General features: G+C 40.4%; 3 protein-coding genes across 3 annotated transcripts in view; 2 read left to right on the top strand and 1 right to left on the bottom strand.

Moving 5' to 3' along the window:
* LOC127504736 (NACHT, LRR and PYD domains-containing protein 12-like) overlaps window positions 1–16,757 on the top strand; it is a 595,457-nt gene that overhangs the window by 232,468 nt on the left and 346,232 nt on the right. The window contains exons 55-56 of the mRNA XM_051879684.1: window positions 1,825–1,998; window positions 2,444–2,617. Of these exons, the coding sequence (XP_051735644.1) occupies window positions 1,825–1,998; window positions 2,444–2,617 (348 nt within the window). The remainder of the gene's footprint in view (window positions 1–1,824; window positions 1,999–2,443; window positions 2,618–16,757) is intronic.
* Window positions 6,764–11,718, top strand: LOC127505100 (peroxiredoxin-6-like). The gene is made up of 5 exons (XM_051880428.1): window positions 6,764–6,930; window positions 8,210–8,366; window positions 8,440–8,586; window positions 10,988–11,134; window positions 11,222–11,718. Exons 1-5 carry the CDS (start codon window positions 6,794–6,796, stop codon window positions 11,378–11,380), a joined length of 747 nt encoding a protein of 248 aa, XP_051736388.1. The 5' UTR covers window positions 6,764–6,793; the 3' UTR covers window positions 11,381–11,718.
* LOC127523449 (FGGY carbohydrate kinase domain-containing protein-like) lies at window positions 11,878–16,571 on the bottom strand. Its single transcript, XM_051914164.1, has 11 exons — window positions 16,538–16,571; window positions 16,376–16,393; window positions 14,495–14,598; window positions 14,311–14,418; window positions 13,906–13,967; window positions 13,684–13,834; window positions 13,422–13,496; window positions 13,191–13,311; window positions 12,569–12,663; window positions 12,357–12,418; window positions 11,878–12,223 (listed from the first exon to the last, which is right to left on the bottom strand). Exons 1-11 carry the CDS (start codon window positions 16,569–16,571, stop codon window positions 12,136–12,138), a joined length of 918 nt encoding a protein of 305 aa, XP_051770124.1. The 3' UTR covers window positions 11,878–12,135.

Raw genomic sequence — 16,757 nt, 5'->3', positions numbered from 1 at the left:
AAACTTTGTGGCTATAAAATGTTTCAAATGCTGAAATCTGACAAATCTTTGCTATGAAACAAGACAGAAGTAAAAACAGACTAAAAGCAGATTGTCAGGAATGGCTGGTTGTAATGAAGCTCATGATGGAGAATACAATAACACTGTCAGGGTTTTAGTGGCAGTAATGATGCGCACGACGAAGGAGATCCTCAGGAAGACTTTTAATATCACTCAAAACACAAAACAGGAGAATATATAACCACTTTAACACATATGAACAGAGTTAATGCAGGACAGGGACCAAACACAAACTGAAGGCTGAAATACTGATCAGAACAAAGGAAGAAACAAACTAGACACACCTGAACCGAACACTATAATCAAATAAGGTACTGTGGAGACAAACAGGTGGAGAACGAGGAGGACTGAACTATTAACAACCTAGAAGATATACAAAGAAACTCAGACATGAATGGAACAGAAAGTGAATCAAAAAACAAACTAAAAACGTGACAAACATTGTCTTTAATCACAAATCTAACATGTAGGAGAAATAAAGCACAACCACTTCAACATAAACGACAGAAAAAAGAGAAGAGCTAAGGGTTTAAGGCCCCGTTTACACTAGTACGTTTTTGTTTTAAAACGATCCTCGTCTACACCGGCGTTTACACAGCGTTTCAGAAACGATCTCCGTCTACACTACACAACTGAAAACACATGTCACATGACTGTTCATGCACACTGGGCATGTGTGTTCAAGTGTAAACAGTTTCCTCTTGTGCATGTCAGTAGCTGCAGTATTAAACAATGCAGTTTAACTGATCAATAGCTGCTAAAAATGACAAGAAAACCAGCAAAGATTGCAGTTCAGTCTCCATGTTATTGTTCACACGGTCGTCGAGGACACACAGAGTGGACGTGGGCAGCCACACCATCGTTCTCAAAAGTCTCTGTTTTGGTCCGTTTACACTGAAACACAACCCTAGTGTTTTCAAACTAAAACAGGGTCTGCAGCGTTTTCAGAAGTCTCAGAAACACTGGAGTAGTGTAAACCACAGGCGTAACCGTAGTAAAAGTTATGCGTTTTAAAATGAAAAGGCACTAGTGTAAACGGGGCCTTAATCAGGGTGTCCAATCCTGCTCCTGGAGGGTCCTGTAGAGTTCAGCTCAACCCCAATTAAACACACCTGAACCAGATAATCAAGCTCTTACTAGAAACTTCTAGACAGGTGTGTTGAGGAGAGTTGAAGCTGAACTCTGCAGGACAGAGTTTGGACCCCTGGATTAAACACACAGAGTAATTAAAGTGAAACAGAACAGCTGCAGGAACTAATTAACCAAGAACACTAACTAGGGAACACACACAGACAGCAACACCATGATAATAAAACACAACAAAACTGTGACACAAATAGATTATTCTGAAATCTTACATTTATACTGGACTAATGGTACTTTTCACTGAATCTTCTTTTATTAAGCAAAATGTGTGTTTAGAGATTGTAAATTATAATCTAAAATGACTTAATAATTGATTCATTAGATTTTCTTTTATTAAAAATGTGAAAATAGACCATAGTTCATTTTTCTATTGTTTCTATATTGATCCTATATATTAATCTAGAGTGATAAATTCACTTATTTGTGGAGTGAGGACGGATCCAGACTCGGATTGTAACTAGTGTCCTCAAACGCTCCTGTCTTGGTTTGTTCGTTTATATCATGAAGTTTCCATGTTTTTGCTGGTTTATTAGTGACTGTATGACATTTATTCATGATTCATTTAACTCACACATGAACTGAACATGGATTTGAGTCATTTTCTCTTTCTGTCTTCAGTCTATATGAATGCAGTATTACAGAGAAACAGTGTGTCATCCTGACTTCAGCTCTGAAATCAAACCCGTCACACCTGAGAGAGCTGAACCTGAGCGGGAATAATCTAGGAGACTTTGAAGTGAAAAACCTCAGTGATCTACTGATGAACCCACAATTCAAGCTGGAGAAACTAGAGTTAGTATCATTATACTGTACAGCAGTTACAGTGAGATTGAAGTTTATTTATTTTAAGACAGCAGAGCTTATGTTTCATTCTTTATAGCACTGCACTTTCTGGGTTTTACCTATTGGTTAATTTGTGTGTGTGTGTGTGTGTGTGTGTGTGTGTGTGTTTGTGTGCGTGTGTGTGTCTTTTAAATCTAGTTAGTAATTGTTTAATTTCCATCATTTGATACGATGTACTGATTGTGTACATGCAGAAATCTGCCTTTTCAACAGAGAATAAAGAATAGAGACATCAAATAAATAGTTAAAGATGAAAGAGAAGAAACAGTATCTTCAGCACACAGAACTAGTGTGACTGGGTTTCAGAACAGACTATTGGAAACTAAATGCTGCTGAAGCTCTTCAATAAGATGATCATCATAGATGTGAACTATTGTTATTTCTCTGTCTTCAGTCTGAATAGATGCAGGATTACAGAGAAACAGTGTGTCATCCTGACTTCAGCTCTGAAATCAAACCCGTCACACCTGAGAGAGCTGAACCTGAGCGGGAATAAACTAGGAAACACAGGAGTGAAGCACCTATGTGACGTACTGAAGGATTCACACTGTAAACTGGAGAGATTGAGGTCAGTAACATTCACATACAAGAATCAAAATGCTGAAAATCACTTCAACAGTTTAAACTAAAACACTTTATACTCAATATCTCACAATGAGTCTGAGTTCACATTATATTTGTGTAAAATTCTTCACATTCATGATTTGTTTGTAAGATGATCTCTTCCTCTGTTTGTGTCTTTCTAGTCTACAGGACTGTGGCATTACAGATGTTTCTTCTTTAACTCAGTCTTTGACTAACTCAAAAGCACTGCAGTTTTTAAAAGATCTTGATCTGAGAAAGAATAAGATAGGAGACTCAAAGCAGCGGCTCCGTGACGTGCTACGAGACTCAAACTGTGTCCTGAGGTGAGGAAACATCACTGTGATATTAAAGATCTCATTTTCACTTTGTTCCACTGAACACTGATTGTTTTCTCTTCTGTTCCTCCTTCTGTAGATGAAGATTTGTGAAATCATCATGAGAGGATCAGGAATCATCAGGTGATCCACAGAAGAGTCTCACTACTGTGTCTATGAGGAGAAATAAATGTGTGATTAATGTGTAAATGTGTTTCATACAGATGGAAGAGACTCTTTACAGTTAAATAAAGCAGCATGTGTGTCAGCATGAGTATCAGAAACATGTGATATTGAATGATTAATGTTGCTTTAGTATTCAATCAAATGATGGTTTTGTTTTATTTAAAGGTGGAACAGGAGGAAGAAGCTCAGATGAGTCTGTCAGCAGAAATCTTCAGGCTCTTCAGTATCAGACCTACAAATATAATAATGAACTCATCCATAATGATTATAATATTTATAATATGATATTTCAGACCAACTAAACATTTTTAGCAGTTAACATCATTTGTGTCTTTCACTCGCTCTGATAGTTTAATGTATTTGTTTATCAATTATAATCTCTTTCACCACATTTACATTCTCATGTAAATAAAATGACATTAATAAAGTTCAGAATAATTGTTCTTGTTTGAAAACAATCTCATCTGTTTAACAGGCTCCGGCTCAGTGCAGATTGATCATCAATATCAAAATGTTGTCAGAAAGTGATCAGACTTTTTCACCATCTTTGATGTTACTTTGGTCACTGTCGCTATGGTTACTGGTAAGAGAATACAGGCTTGACTCTCGTTGCACGTTCATACAGACAGTATTCCAGATGTTACTGTAAGTTTCTGTGTGAACGGGACATTTAGAGACTCACTCCTGTAAGTAAATGCGGTTGTTAATCCCAGAAATTGACAAGAGCTCCTCTCACACACAAACCAACGGATGAAAGGATGAATGAAACAATACAAAGATGCCTTTTATAGATGCTGACTTATAGAAGTCTGACATTAGGTAGTTGTTTCAGATTTAAGTTTTGATTGGTTGTTTGATGAAGTTTTGATTGGTTGTCTGATCCTCACCCTTTGTCACATGATGTCGTGTGTTGTTCATGTTTGGTTGCATTAACCCTTTAAAGCTCATTTCTCCAGTGTTTCTTCCTCCTGCTCGTGGAATAGAGGAGTATCTGTAGAGGACACTGGGTGTAACAGACGTAAGCTAGTAGTCGCTGTGCGTGTAAACCTCACTCCTCTGATCTCGAGATGCTCTAGCGACTGACACTAGAGGCTCCAGCCTTTAACCTCCTCGTTAGAGTGTCCGACTCCCATGCGGAAGGGCCCGGGTTCACGTCCCGTGAACTACGTGGGCATCTCTCAGTACATTTGAATGTCTTTTTCTATCTTTCCATATATTGTATGCAAAGCAGGGGTTTATACATCTTAATCCTCACATAACCTTGGTTAAATTATTTTTCAGTGCCAGTGAGGCAGGGACTTGTTGAAACATATATTGAGCCGTATATCTGATATAAAGTTTTAAATGAACTGCAAACGTCTTACAGTCAAAAGCCAACCATTTTGTCACGTTGGGCTCCAGCAGAGAGAGTAGAGTAGAGTACTTGTTTGCACAACAACCACCACAGGAACCACAGAAGGCAATAACTTTAAGAAACAGGCGTGATGAATAATCAAAAACCATGGAAACCAATACAACACAGGATGTAAACACAGGAAGTGGCAACGGGGTCACAACTATCAAAATAAGAGTCCAAACACATGAGAAACGTGACACATATAGCTCACATTAAGACGATGACAAATGATTCTGATGAAACCCTGCTGAAAATGCGATGAACAATTGAAAAATCAACCTCCATCAACCATACATTCATTTGATCTGACATCCTTCAAACAATCTCCATCGGCTCCAACTCATGTAGACTCACAACTAAATCAACATTTTTAAAGTCAAGTTGAACCACCTTAATAGTGCTGGTAAAGTTTCTACAGTAACTGAACCTTCTGCATGATTGTCATTAGTAATGAATGGAGTCACATGTGAAATGGTTGATTGTGTTAGAGTGTTACAGACTCAAACATGTCAAAACGTCTCAAACACTGTTCTCTTGCTCACAAATCAATCTTTCTAAACCACAACAGCCTCACAACATCTCCCATGACCAGACCAACATCATCAGTGAGAGTCTGATCAAGAAAACACACCATGCTTTATTGTTAAAAGCATTGTAAAAGACTGAAAACTTGACAGTGTTTTTTTTTTTTACAATCACTAGGACACATTTCTCAATATTTAGTTCACTTTTTCAAAACTCTTCAGGAGTTCTCCTCACCCAACAAACACACCTTGTCACTCATAAAACAATTACCTAAAAAACACCAGGAGCATTATATAATGGTTTATTTTGTAATGTTTCTTTACAAAACAAGAATGACACGCTCTACTGTACATAATTTTACTGCAGTTTGTTACATGATCCATGTTTACATTACAGTACAACATTATTCCTGAGTTTCTCCTGTTGTATAGATGGTAATGAAGCTTAAAGACTAACTGTGTTGGTGTTCAGCTACATCTTGTTTTGGTAGTATTTCATTTTTAGATTCAGAATATATTTCAATACGGTACTATAGAAATGTAGCAAACTGCCGTCTTATTCAGCTTTGAATCATGTTTGAACATAAGTTTAGTGGTTTTGAAAAGAGTAAGTCAAGGGGTCCTGTTTTTAACATGTTCAGCTTTCTTTAGTGTGTAATGTTGTAATATTCCTCCATTCCTGCCCAAGGCATGTGTAAAATAATGGGGCAGGGCCTGGTTAGTAATGGCTGCATCTGAAATCGCACACTTCCCCTACTATATAGTAGGTGAAAAACAGTGTGTGACAAAAGAAGTATGTCTGAATTCACAGTACTCTTAAATGAGTAGGCAAAAAGTACCCGGATGATCTACTACTTCCGTCGAGATTCTGAACTGTGCATATAATGGACGCTTTTCTATCCCATGAGGCCACGGGAGAGGATTTATGAATGGCAGTGAAGAGACACAGCTGATGCCGTAGGTCACATGATAATGACAACATGATGAATGTAGTACGTCTGGATTAATTCACACTCCACACATTCATACTATATAGAACATGTTTTAACTGTCATGAAGTAATTACTTATTCAAAATAAGTTCCTACTCAAGAGAGTCTGTGATTTTAGACGCAGCCAGTTTATTAAAACTGACGGTTATGGTAAGGGGCGGGACATTTCCCAAACACCAATCACAACACACTGCTCCAGCCGACCAATCAGAGCACAGTCTGCTTTTCAGAAGGAGGGGCTTCATAGAGACAGGAAGTAAACAGAGCGTTACTGACAGACTGGGAAGAGAGGAGCTGAACAATGGAGAATATGAGGAAAATAATCAACATTCAAGCAGGAAAACCTGCTCTAGTAGAGCACAAAAACAACATCAGGACTTTGTAAAAGGGCAAAATAGGTACACTTTAAATGTAAAAATCGGCCTGTAGGTTCATAGAGTTTTGCTGTTTGTGTCTAAGTTATAAAACCATCACATCATCTGAAATATGTCATCATTGAATGTGCCAAAACAATGATAAATGATCCACAGTTTAGTCCACATAGACTGATGCTGTGATCACTGTGAGAAGAGCTTTGAAACAGTGACATTAGTATTGAGAAACTGGTGCTGGTCCAAGGGATTGGAAAAAAACTGTAATGTGTGAGAAAAACTCCAGTAAATCACCATACGTGTAGAGAAAAAAATGCTTGCAAATCAAGTGCTCTCTCAGATCCTCCCACACACCAAACCAAACCACACTTCCCAACATGCAACAGACAGAGAGAGAGAGAGATAGAGAGAGATGCTGCAGGATGCCGGGGATGCTGTTAGGAGACATCGTTCCCAATTTTGAAGCCGATTCCACTTTTGGCAGATTGAAGCTGCATGATTTTCTCGGGGATTCGTAAGTGATGAGATCATGTGTACTTGTGATATTTTTGTTTGTTATTTGTGTTGTTCATCATAGATTACAATACAACAGTTTTATTCTCAATAGTCACTTCCTGAGGTCACATCTAACAATATTCCCCTCTTTTCTCTCCTCCTCTGTGTTCTTCTTCTTATTCAGTATTGGTTGTTTGTGAATTGTGTGGATTGGATATAAGACACGTTTCTCTCGTAATGTCCTCACAATGGACAACATGTGTGAGTCAGGCAGCTTTGATAAACCGTACATGGTCAAAGCCGTTGTCTGTTCCTGTATGGTGACTGTGTTTGTAGGTCAGGCTGTCGTGACGCCACTGTTACCATCTCTTCAGCTACACCAAAACACTGACAGAGTTTGACACACATAAAGAGCAGAGTCGACAAAAACACTCTTTGTTATGAACGCTATTTTAACGCTGAGCACAGGCTTTGCCATGGCTAACAATGTTGAGCGGTTTTCCCACCATTGTTTTTCCAGTGTTCTGACCCTTGGACTGTGAACAATTCTTGCTGCCTGTCTTTTTGACCCTGATATTTACCTGAATATTGACTCTGTTTGTTTGCTGCCTGCCCCGATACTTTGCCTGTTATGATCTTATTGCTGATTTGCCTTTACTGCTGCTTGTATATCTGTCTGTTTTCAACCCCTACTGCCTGTTTACTGTTGGTGCTATTACTTAATAAACCACATATGGATCTAAATCCCAGTTCCCTTGAGTCCTCGTCACACTCTGAGTGTGTATAGTTATCTTTGTGAGGACCACATTTAGACCATCAGAGTAAGAACAACGTGAGTAACCTTTTGGCCGGTCCTCACTTTCTCTTTGAAGGTCAAGACTTGGCTTTAGGGTTGAGGTTAGGGTAAGGGTTAGGCACTTAGTTGTGCGGTCAGTGATATCAGACCCTTTTATGCTGAATGTTTTGCTAGAGTTAGACACCCAATGATTCTGAAACCTAACGCAAATAAATGTTAAAATGTGTATATGATTCTTACTCAGTTATGTATTTCTGCCACAAGAAAAGAAAATCATGCTTTGCTAAATCATAAGTCATAATTCTAACATACTAAGTCATATTTATGAGATAAAAAATCTGACATTTCATCTGATAAATATGGCTTAGTATGTCATGATTTCAACTTTTTAAGTCATAATTAGAATTGACCAAAGCATGATTATTTTCTCTTATGTGGCAGTAATGGGCTTCCAAAGTCATGCCATTCCCCATGAGTGAACTGAGTTTATTTCCTCCATCAGCTGGGGCGTCCTGTTCTCTCATCCTCGAGACTTCACTCCTGTCTGCACCACTGAACTCGGCAGAGCAGCTCAACTCAGTCCAGAGTTCAGCAGACGCAACGTCAAGCTGATCGCGCTCTCCGTCGACAGCCTCGAAGACCATCACAGCTGGAGCAAGGTTTGCTTCTTTCAGTCTGAAGTGTGTCTCTCTGTATGACGTGCTGCTAATGAGTCTCCACGGATGATTTCAGGACATCATGGCTTACAATAACGCGGAGGCCGGAAGCGAGTTTCCTTTCCCAATCATAGCTGATGATCGGAGGAATCTGGTCGAGATGCTGGGCATGCTGGACCCGGAGGAGAAGGATCAGACCGGGATGCCACTCAGCGCGCGATGTGTAAGTGCACTGCACGCATGAATAAAACTTCAAAAATGTCCAACAAGAGAATGTTGTGGCCTACAATAGTAGCTGACATTACTGTGATCTACACAACATACCTGAACAGAGTGTAAACCTTGTTTTGTGTTTGACATTTTTGCAGCAATAAAAAAGTAGGTTACACTTATTGAAATTGGACACGGGTAAGGTTGGGGGCAGGTTGTCACGTCCACGCCCAGCTATCCCTACAAATACACCCAAATTCTAACCACAGACACAATCAAGGACTCAATAAAACCCTGCATTTCCAATCAGTCAGTGTCTGGTGTCCAGAAGCATACAGACTCTTGTTTGTTCTGAACTTACCTCTCAGTACTATCTCCATTACTGATCTCCATCATTGTCTCCATCTTTGATCTCTATTGTTGATCTCAATTGTTATCTCCATCGAAAAGGTCCTGTAAAGGCATTATAATTATATCTTGTCTACGTGTCAAACCTGCTTGTGAAAACCTACTTATTCATCCACCAGCAAGCAGCTGTTTCATCTGCACCAAGGGCGTGACTCTATCACAGATTATGAGTTACTTAGACTGTGCAAAAAATTAATCCTCACCTTTGTTCACCACCGTGACCCTTACTGCTGCTGACCTCTCTATACCAGCTCTTGTCGACTCCAGGTCAGCTGGCAGGTCAGCTTCATCTCCGGGGCTTTTTTGCCACCAGCTCCACCTTCACAAAAAGAGCTGTAAAACCTCATTCTCGATCCACTCTCTAGTCAGAAACCCCTGAGCCGATGTCTCATTCGTCATCTGCACACTGAGAACATCATCCTCCTGGTTCTGGAGAAGTCGACAGCTGAGATCATCCTGGGCCGCCCGTGGCTCATCCAGCACTCATTGGTATTATCCTGGTCAACCAGAGGCGTTCTGAAGTGGGGTAAAGACTATTTCCCTGGATGTTTCCCTAATCTTCCTCATCCCCTATTGACTCCAGAAATCCATGAGACCTCCCATTTAATAGTTGGGGCCACAACCAACAAAAGCCCTGCCAGTCTAACATCCATAGAGATCCCTCCTGAATACTCCCACTTCAGCGTCTTCTGCCACCAACAAGCCTCTTAATTGCCATCCAACCCACCATGGGACTGTGCCATCGTTGAGAAAATCTACCCGTTGTCTGTCCCTGAACAGAAGGAAGCGCTACTTCAGGGTTACATCCACCCTTCTACTTACCCTGCTGCTTCAAGCTGCTTCTTCACAGTCAAGAAGGATGGAGGCTTGCTATAATGCATTGATGACTGGGCTCTAAAAAACAACACAGTGAAGTATCCACTCCACTTCATCCTGCATCCCTGAAAAGAAAAGCAGCTGTCTTAGCGAAACTCAACCTTCACAGCGTCTACAACCTCATTCAGATCCAGAAGGGGGGAGAATGGAAGTCCTCTTTCGTGACTCCTACAGGCCACTATGAATACCGGGTCATGCCTGGTCAACACCGCTTCTTTGTTCCAAAGGTTTATGAATTAGTTATTCCGGGAGTTCCTCCACCATTTTTTCTTGATCTACATCAGTGATATCTTGGTGTACTCCTAGAACCAGACCAAACATCATCACCACGTAGGGCTGGTGTTGGAAAAGCTGAGGGAGTACCAACTGTTTCTCATTCCATCAGACTTCCATCCAGTTCCTGGGCTAAAACAACAGCTACAGTCTCCTAACAGCCTCGCTCACATCTCTCCCCAAAGGCAAGCCCAAGTCTCTGTTCTGGCCCCCAACGCAGCCAACACTTTCCAATGACTCAAAGAGGCCTTTACATCTGCTCCTATCCTCGTTCACCTGGATCCCGAGCTAGGGTCCATACTGTACCAGCAGCAGGGGAAGTCTGAACAGCTCCATCCATGTGTCATATGCCTTTGGAAGGAGATCGACACCGCCCACAGAAGGTGTGGCTCTCCACCCAAGACATCCGGATGCTCCTCCCATGCAAAAAAAAAAGATGCAGGTGTTTTTAGAATATAAGTACAATGTAAAAACATGTACTGTATGTACCCAACAAGTGAATTTTATCACATGATTAATTTAAATGTTATTAAATAGTAGTTAAAGACACTTGATATAAAGTTTGAACAAACAGTAAAATAAAATAAAAAACTGAATGTTAGAGCTTAATGACGGCAGACAACACAATTAGTGTAGAACAGAGAAAATGGAATGAGATCACTCACTCGTCTTCCTGTGATGCTGTAGGGATGATGCCATTTCCTGGGTATTTAAGCAGCATTTCAACCTGCTTTGCTTGCTTGGTGGTTTACTGTATAAGATATCAGTTTAACATAACTGAAAAGGTTGGGACATTGGTTTGGACAGAGCCATCACCTGCACCAATTGATTTCTTAACATGTGCATTTGTCATTCAGGTATTTGTGATTGGTCCAGATAAGAAGCTGAAGCTGTCCATTCTCTATCCTGCAACAACGGGACGTAACTTTGATGAGATTCTCCGTGTGGTTGACTCTTTGCAGTTAACGGCACACAACCGTGTGGCCACACCTGTGGACTGGCGGGTGAGACATGTCAAGTCCAGTCTGTTTGTAGTCTGTTCCTGTCATCAGTGTGTAATAAGTGACGCTCACATCTGCTCTTGTTCGAAGCCTGGAGACAGTGTCATGGTGCCGCCCAGCATCCCTGAGCAGGAGGCCATGACGCTCTTCCCCGCTGGAGTTTACACCAAAGACCTGCCCTCGGGGAAGAAGTATCTGCGCTACACACCACAACCAAACCCCATCAGGAGTGAATGTACAGACGGCTGATGTATGTGTATGACAGTGATGCCGTGTGATGACAGCAGCTGTTCAAAAACACCAGAGCTGTTCTCAAATGAAGATGCAAAGTCCTCACGGGTTTTTTTTGTAATGTTCATGTTGCAGTTAAACTTAATTTTAATAATAATAATAAAAACGATACAATTCTAATGTGTATTTTTACATTTGCAATGTAATGGATGTTTTTTTTTTTTGTATGCATTTTATCAAGTAATTTATTCCAAAATAACTATAAGAACATATTTGCAAATTACAAGTATATTTTTAAATTGTAGTTCAAGTATACAAGCAAACATGAGTTTAATTCATCAATAAAGCTGCAGAAATCAGTGACGTCATCATCCAGCTCAGTTCAGTTCTCATCTGATAGAGTCAGTGCAGTCAAATCAATAATATTGCTGAATATTACGTGTCCAACTAAGCAAGCCAGAGGCGACACACACACACACACACACACACACACAATAATAATAAATCATGCAAAATTGATTTTTAAAAAGACTTTTATTGCTCTGAAATGCATATTTCAACAATGATTCCAGTTTTGGTCGAACACAAAAGTGGTTTGACAGGTTTTATCTGGTGATATTTTCCTCACTCCTGCTCATTTGTGTAAAATACCTGTACAGGTGTAAACGGCTGAACACATAATGCTCAGCTAAAGGACAGACTCATGAAAATCTGGTGTTTTTGGTCATTTGAAGCAGTTTTTATGTCAAGACTCTTCTAATGTTTAATCTGTGTCAAACTCCATCATCCTCCATCAGCGCCACACACTCCTTCTGATGATCATAAAGACGCAGAAACACGGCGTACTTCCTTCTGTAAAAGCTTTACAGAGACGAATATTCATTCTTACTAGTACAGGAGAGAAGGAGTGCTGATGCAAGAAACATGAGCTCAAGAATCCTGATTTATGATAGTGTATTAATGCTATATTATGAGAAACATCATTGAATGGTACCTTTCTAGCTCAGGGTTTGGTCTGACGACATGCCCGATTCTGGTCATCTTCTTCATTGCTTCCTAAAAAGAAAGACAGAATGTTCCTCAGGGTCACTCTGTTGTCATGAGTAGGTGTGTGTGTGTGTGTGTGTGTGTGTGTGTGTGTGTGTGTGTGTGTGTGTGTGTGTGTGAGTGTGTGTGTGTGTGTGTGTGTCGGGTGCAGTGCTGTACCTGTATGGAGCTGCAGTCAGATGAAGCACAGGCTCCGATCACAGCAGATCCCAGCAGCACAGCCTCTGGTTCGGCCGGCAGGACCACCGGCAGCCCTGAAACACACACACACACACACACACACACACACACACACACACACACACAACCTCACGTCCAGCGTCTGTATGCGCACATCTGAGACACTGCACTTCATCATTAAATGTGTTTTTAACACCAATTGTTAGTGGATAACACTGTCAAAAGTTATTAAAAATACAACAGTGTTCATATATGAATATATCCAATGCACAAATGTAAATGGCTGTGCAGTTATTTGTGCATTAAATTACATCAGTCACATTTACAGTGATCTTACAAAACCATCTATAATATATGTGTTGATTTCATTGCATGTGATGGTGAACTGCAGCGTGCATTTGTGGAAATCTTTAACAGGCGGTTTATGACCCTTGACCTTTCTACATCCTCCACTAACTAACCACAAACAAACAAACACAAATCAGACTGACTCATGTTAGTTGTCTGGTGACGTTCAGTCATGTGACGTCAGTGTATCAGCTGGTCTCTACACTGAACACACACTACACAGGTCAGTGACACACAGATGAAGCGCACTTACCCGTGATGTTAGCGTGTGTCTGTACGAACAGAGCGTTCTTGCTCAGCCCCCCGCACAGGAAGAGGGTTGTGATGTCATGTCCTGCCTCTCTCATGGCATCTATGATGTGTCTGGTGCCGAGCTTCAAACAACAGAGACACATTCACACTGTAAGACGTGAACACTTGGTTAAAGGATCATCCATGTGTGTGTGTGTGTGTGAGTGTGTGTGAGTGTGTGTGTGTGTCTTACAGCGATGGCCTGAAGAGTTGCGAGATACAGCAGAGCCAAATCATCCAGCGTCTGTGATAAAGTGAGTCCAACAACCTGCACAAACCAGCAGGATCTACATCAAACGTATATCTACTACAGTAAAAATGAGTTATAACAGGTAAATCTTTTGTATCTGTAATCACAAACATCTTAATGCTCCTAATAATAAGCTTCATGTTCTTATTTTGTGATTTGGGGTAACATGTTCAGTAAGATCTGTAATGAGCACAGCGTTCGTCACCGAGCCCCGTGACGTCTGGTCGGCCAGAGGAGAGCGGTTGCCGTGGAAATCAGGCCAGATGTGCAGGCCGGCCGTCAGCTGCTCCAGATGTGCTGCGTCTCCAGACATGTGCTGCAGATGGAGGTTCAGGCAGGAGTAAACGTGTTTCCCACTGCAGAGCGAAAACACAGCCATCAGACTGAGTGAGATCACAGAGACGGCATCAGAATCACTGACGGTCACCTCTTCTCCGCCCGCTCTCTCAGCTGACTGGACGCCGCGTGTCCCTTCACCACATGGTCCACCTGAAAGATGTTCATATATTTCCATGTAAATCATCTGTATATATAGTGTATGATGTGTTTACTGTAATGTGTGTAGCGCTGACTGTCTGGAACCAAGGACATCATGTCTCTGTTTCAAACCCTAGTAAACTGTGTTTCTGTCTACATTCTCAAGCAGCAGCGAAACACACAGCATGAAACACAACGTCATAAACGACTGAAACTCTGAGCGTCAAACAAACACAGATCGCACAGGAGACTCGACTGACGAACGAGTCGAACAAGAATAAAAACAGTGAACACACAACTATTCACAGTTTCCTTCCATATTAAAGACACATGTGACTGAATGCTCTGCTCTCACCAGTCGTCCCGTGGCGCTCTGTCCCCCCTCATTAAGCCACAGTCCCGGCAGCATGGCGGACAGATACGGGCCCCAGACCCCGGGGACGAACAGCGGCTGTGTGCTCACCTGAGAGAGACAGACACACGCTGACATCATCAGTCACATGCTCTGAACACACACACGTACAGGAACTGAAGCTCACAGCCATGTGACATGAGGACGTCCCACATATGACAGCCATACGGGACGTGACCGGTTGCTCTTCACAGGGCAGCTGGTGTCCCCTCACATCGGCCCCGATCACCCCTACAGGACAGAGAAATCACAGAAAACATTTCATTTACTTCAAGGCAAGACTGAATATAGAGTTAAGATGGATCTCACTGTACTTCCCCAGTTGTTTAATCAAAGTACATCAAAACAACTGTTTTGTATTATAAGTTATCTGAAAAGTTGTTTAAATGTAAAGTGCAGATAATGGAGTTATTGTCTTTTATAAGAAAGAAGTGATTCTGAACTGAATCGAGTCGTCAGTAATTCAGTCTCACTTCCTGCTGAACCTACGCAGGTTTGTAACTAATTTGCATAATGCCACGCCTCTGGTCTTCATTGGCTGAACAGCGTCTCTTTGCCCCGCCCTCAATCACTGTAGTTGTATCTGAGACTGGAAGAGTTTGGTTCGTGTTGTTCGTGTCGAGAAGACGCTGTTTTCTGCTGCCAAAGCAAATCCACTTTGATGAGATTGATACGGTAAAACCGACGCCATCGTTACTGTTCGTATCACTGTGAATCCAGAGCTGAGATTCAGATATGATAATGAGCGATTTGTTTCTGACCAATCACAGCTGACTGGGCCATCTGACCAATAAGAGCAGAAAAGGCGGGGCTTAGAGAGACCAAATAGAGCTGATGCTGCAGTGGATATTATGAGAAAATTAAAGTGTTCCTGCTTATTCTTGTAGTTCACAGCCCTGTCTCTCTGAGGTTCAGCTGACAGTACCAACATTTGTGAACAAGTGAAGACGCACACCTCGGTTAGTTCAGACAGTCACATCAACTAGATATGTTCACATTATGCAGATTTTATTTAAATATATGATCTATTCAGGAGAGAAGCAGGTTGTTGAATCTTCAGTAAATAACAAAAAACATTCATGGCCGCCATATTGAAGGGTCGTTCCAAACCGAAGTGCTCAAAACTGGCCACTTCAAAGTAAGACCAGATTTCTGAAATGGAAACCGGGGACATTTCCTATTTGAGTGGTCAAAATACCACCAAAATCTCATTTGTTATTATCTATTTATCAAGAAACAGGGACAATACATTTTTGAATTCCTTATAGGCTATTATTACACTAATAATAATGATTTAGTTTTATTATTAGGATTCTTGCTTTGGTTTTAATACAATTCACCAAAAAACCTTTACACGATTAATAGTGATCATTGTAAAAGCAGTTCAAAACAATGTTATAACAGAAATATGACTTTACGAAAGCACATTACATTACAAAAATAAAACAACATAAATATAAGAAGATAAATATAAAACGGCATTTAACAAATATTTTTTAACATATTATTGAATTTAATATTTTAATTCTCACAAGCTGTTTATAGCTACTGTATACAGAAATTACAACTGTTTTAACTTTTAACTATTTTTAACTATTTTGCATTTTAGACTTATTTTAAGAACAAAGTACGTGTATTATTTTATTTTATTTTTTATTTATCAATATCTCGCACCCTGTTGAGGCGCTGTTATAAAACATACAAACAGTATTTCTTTAATTTAATTTACAACTGATGGACACTTCAGGCCCCCAAGATCCTTTGCACAGTGAAGTTGTTTGTCGTCACAGAATGGGAACAGGAGGCACGATTTTACCTATAAATTTATGTTTAGTATTTTTCTATACTTATAGTTAGATTTAGTATATTATTATGGTCAAAACGACATTGTACTTAAACAAAAATACTTTACAGCTCCCTTTATCACTCCATTCAAATGTTTCAGATACATAGACACAATATCCGATATGGTGCGATAAACCGAAAATAAATAAATATATAAACTAACGTTGAACAAAAGGCGCAGCTTGTACAATATATGCTCCTTGATTGTCCCGTTAAGATGACGCAGTTCCAAGAAAAGAGTTTTTTGACCCCTACATCCTTCATCCCTCTGTAGGGATTATGGCGGAGGGATGAGCCCTTCCGAATGGAGCGCAGGGAGGGATACTGCGTAAACATGTTTCCCACTGGATTTGATCCATGCGCAGGAGTTTTTTAATACTTATAAATTCTCTTCTTATTGGACAAGACTGCAAGTAAGTTTTAACACGTTCTCGATTACAGTTATTTGTAATTATTAGTAATTTGATATTGTATATGTAAGCGTGATTTAAATGTGAAGTTACAGAAGTGTTCTTATTATTGTTGTTTATTCTGCTGCTCCGAAC

This window comes from Ctenopharyngodon idella, chromosome 2, assembly GCF_019924925.1.
Source record: "Ctenopharyngodon idella isolate HZGC_01 chromosome 2, HZGC01, whole genome shotgun sequence".
NCBI classification, from domain to species: Eukaryota; Metazoa; Chordata; class Actinopteri; order Cypriniformes; family Xenocyprididae; genus Ctenopharyngodon; species Ctenopharyngodon idella.
This window is presented reverse-complemented; position numbering and strand designations above follow the sequence as displayed.

Bases quoted from the DNA above. Each gene is read 5' to 3' on its own strand.
- LOC127505100 (XM_051880428.1), top strand. From the start codon at position 6,794: ATGCAACAGACAGAGAGAGAGAGAGATAGAGAGAGATGCTGCAGGATG. The intron at 8,367-8,439 runs GTTTGCTTCTTT...GGATGATTTCAG, and splicing joins ACCATCACAGCTGGAGCAAG to GACATCATGGCTTACAATAA. The intron at 11,135-11,221 runs GTGAGACATGTC...TCTTGTTCGAAG, and splicing joins CCACACCTGTGGACTGGCGG to CCTGGAGACAGTGTCATGGT.
- LOC127523449 (XM_051914164.1), bottom strand. From the start codon at position 16,571: ATGGATCAAATCCAGTGGGAAACATGTTTACGCA. The intron at 13,835-13,905 runs GTGACCGTCAGT...TTCGCTCTGCAG, and splicing joins AGAGAGCGGGCGGAGAAGAG to TGGGAAACACGTTTACTCCT. The intron at 12,224-12,356 runs GTACCATTCAAT...GTCTCTGTAAAG, and splicing joins CCAAACCCTGAGCTAGAAAG to CTTTTACAGAAGGAAGTACG.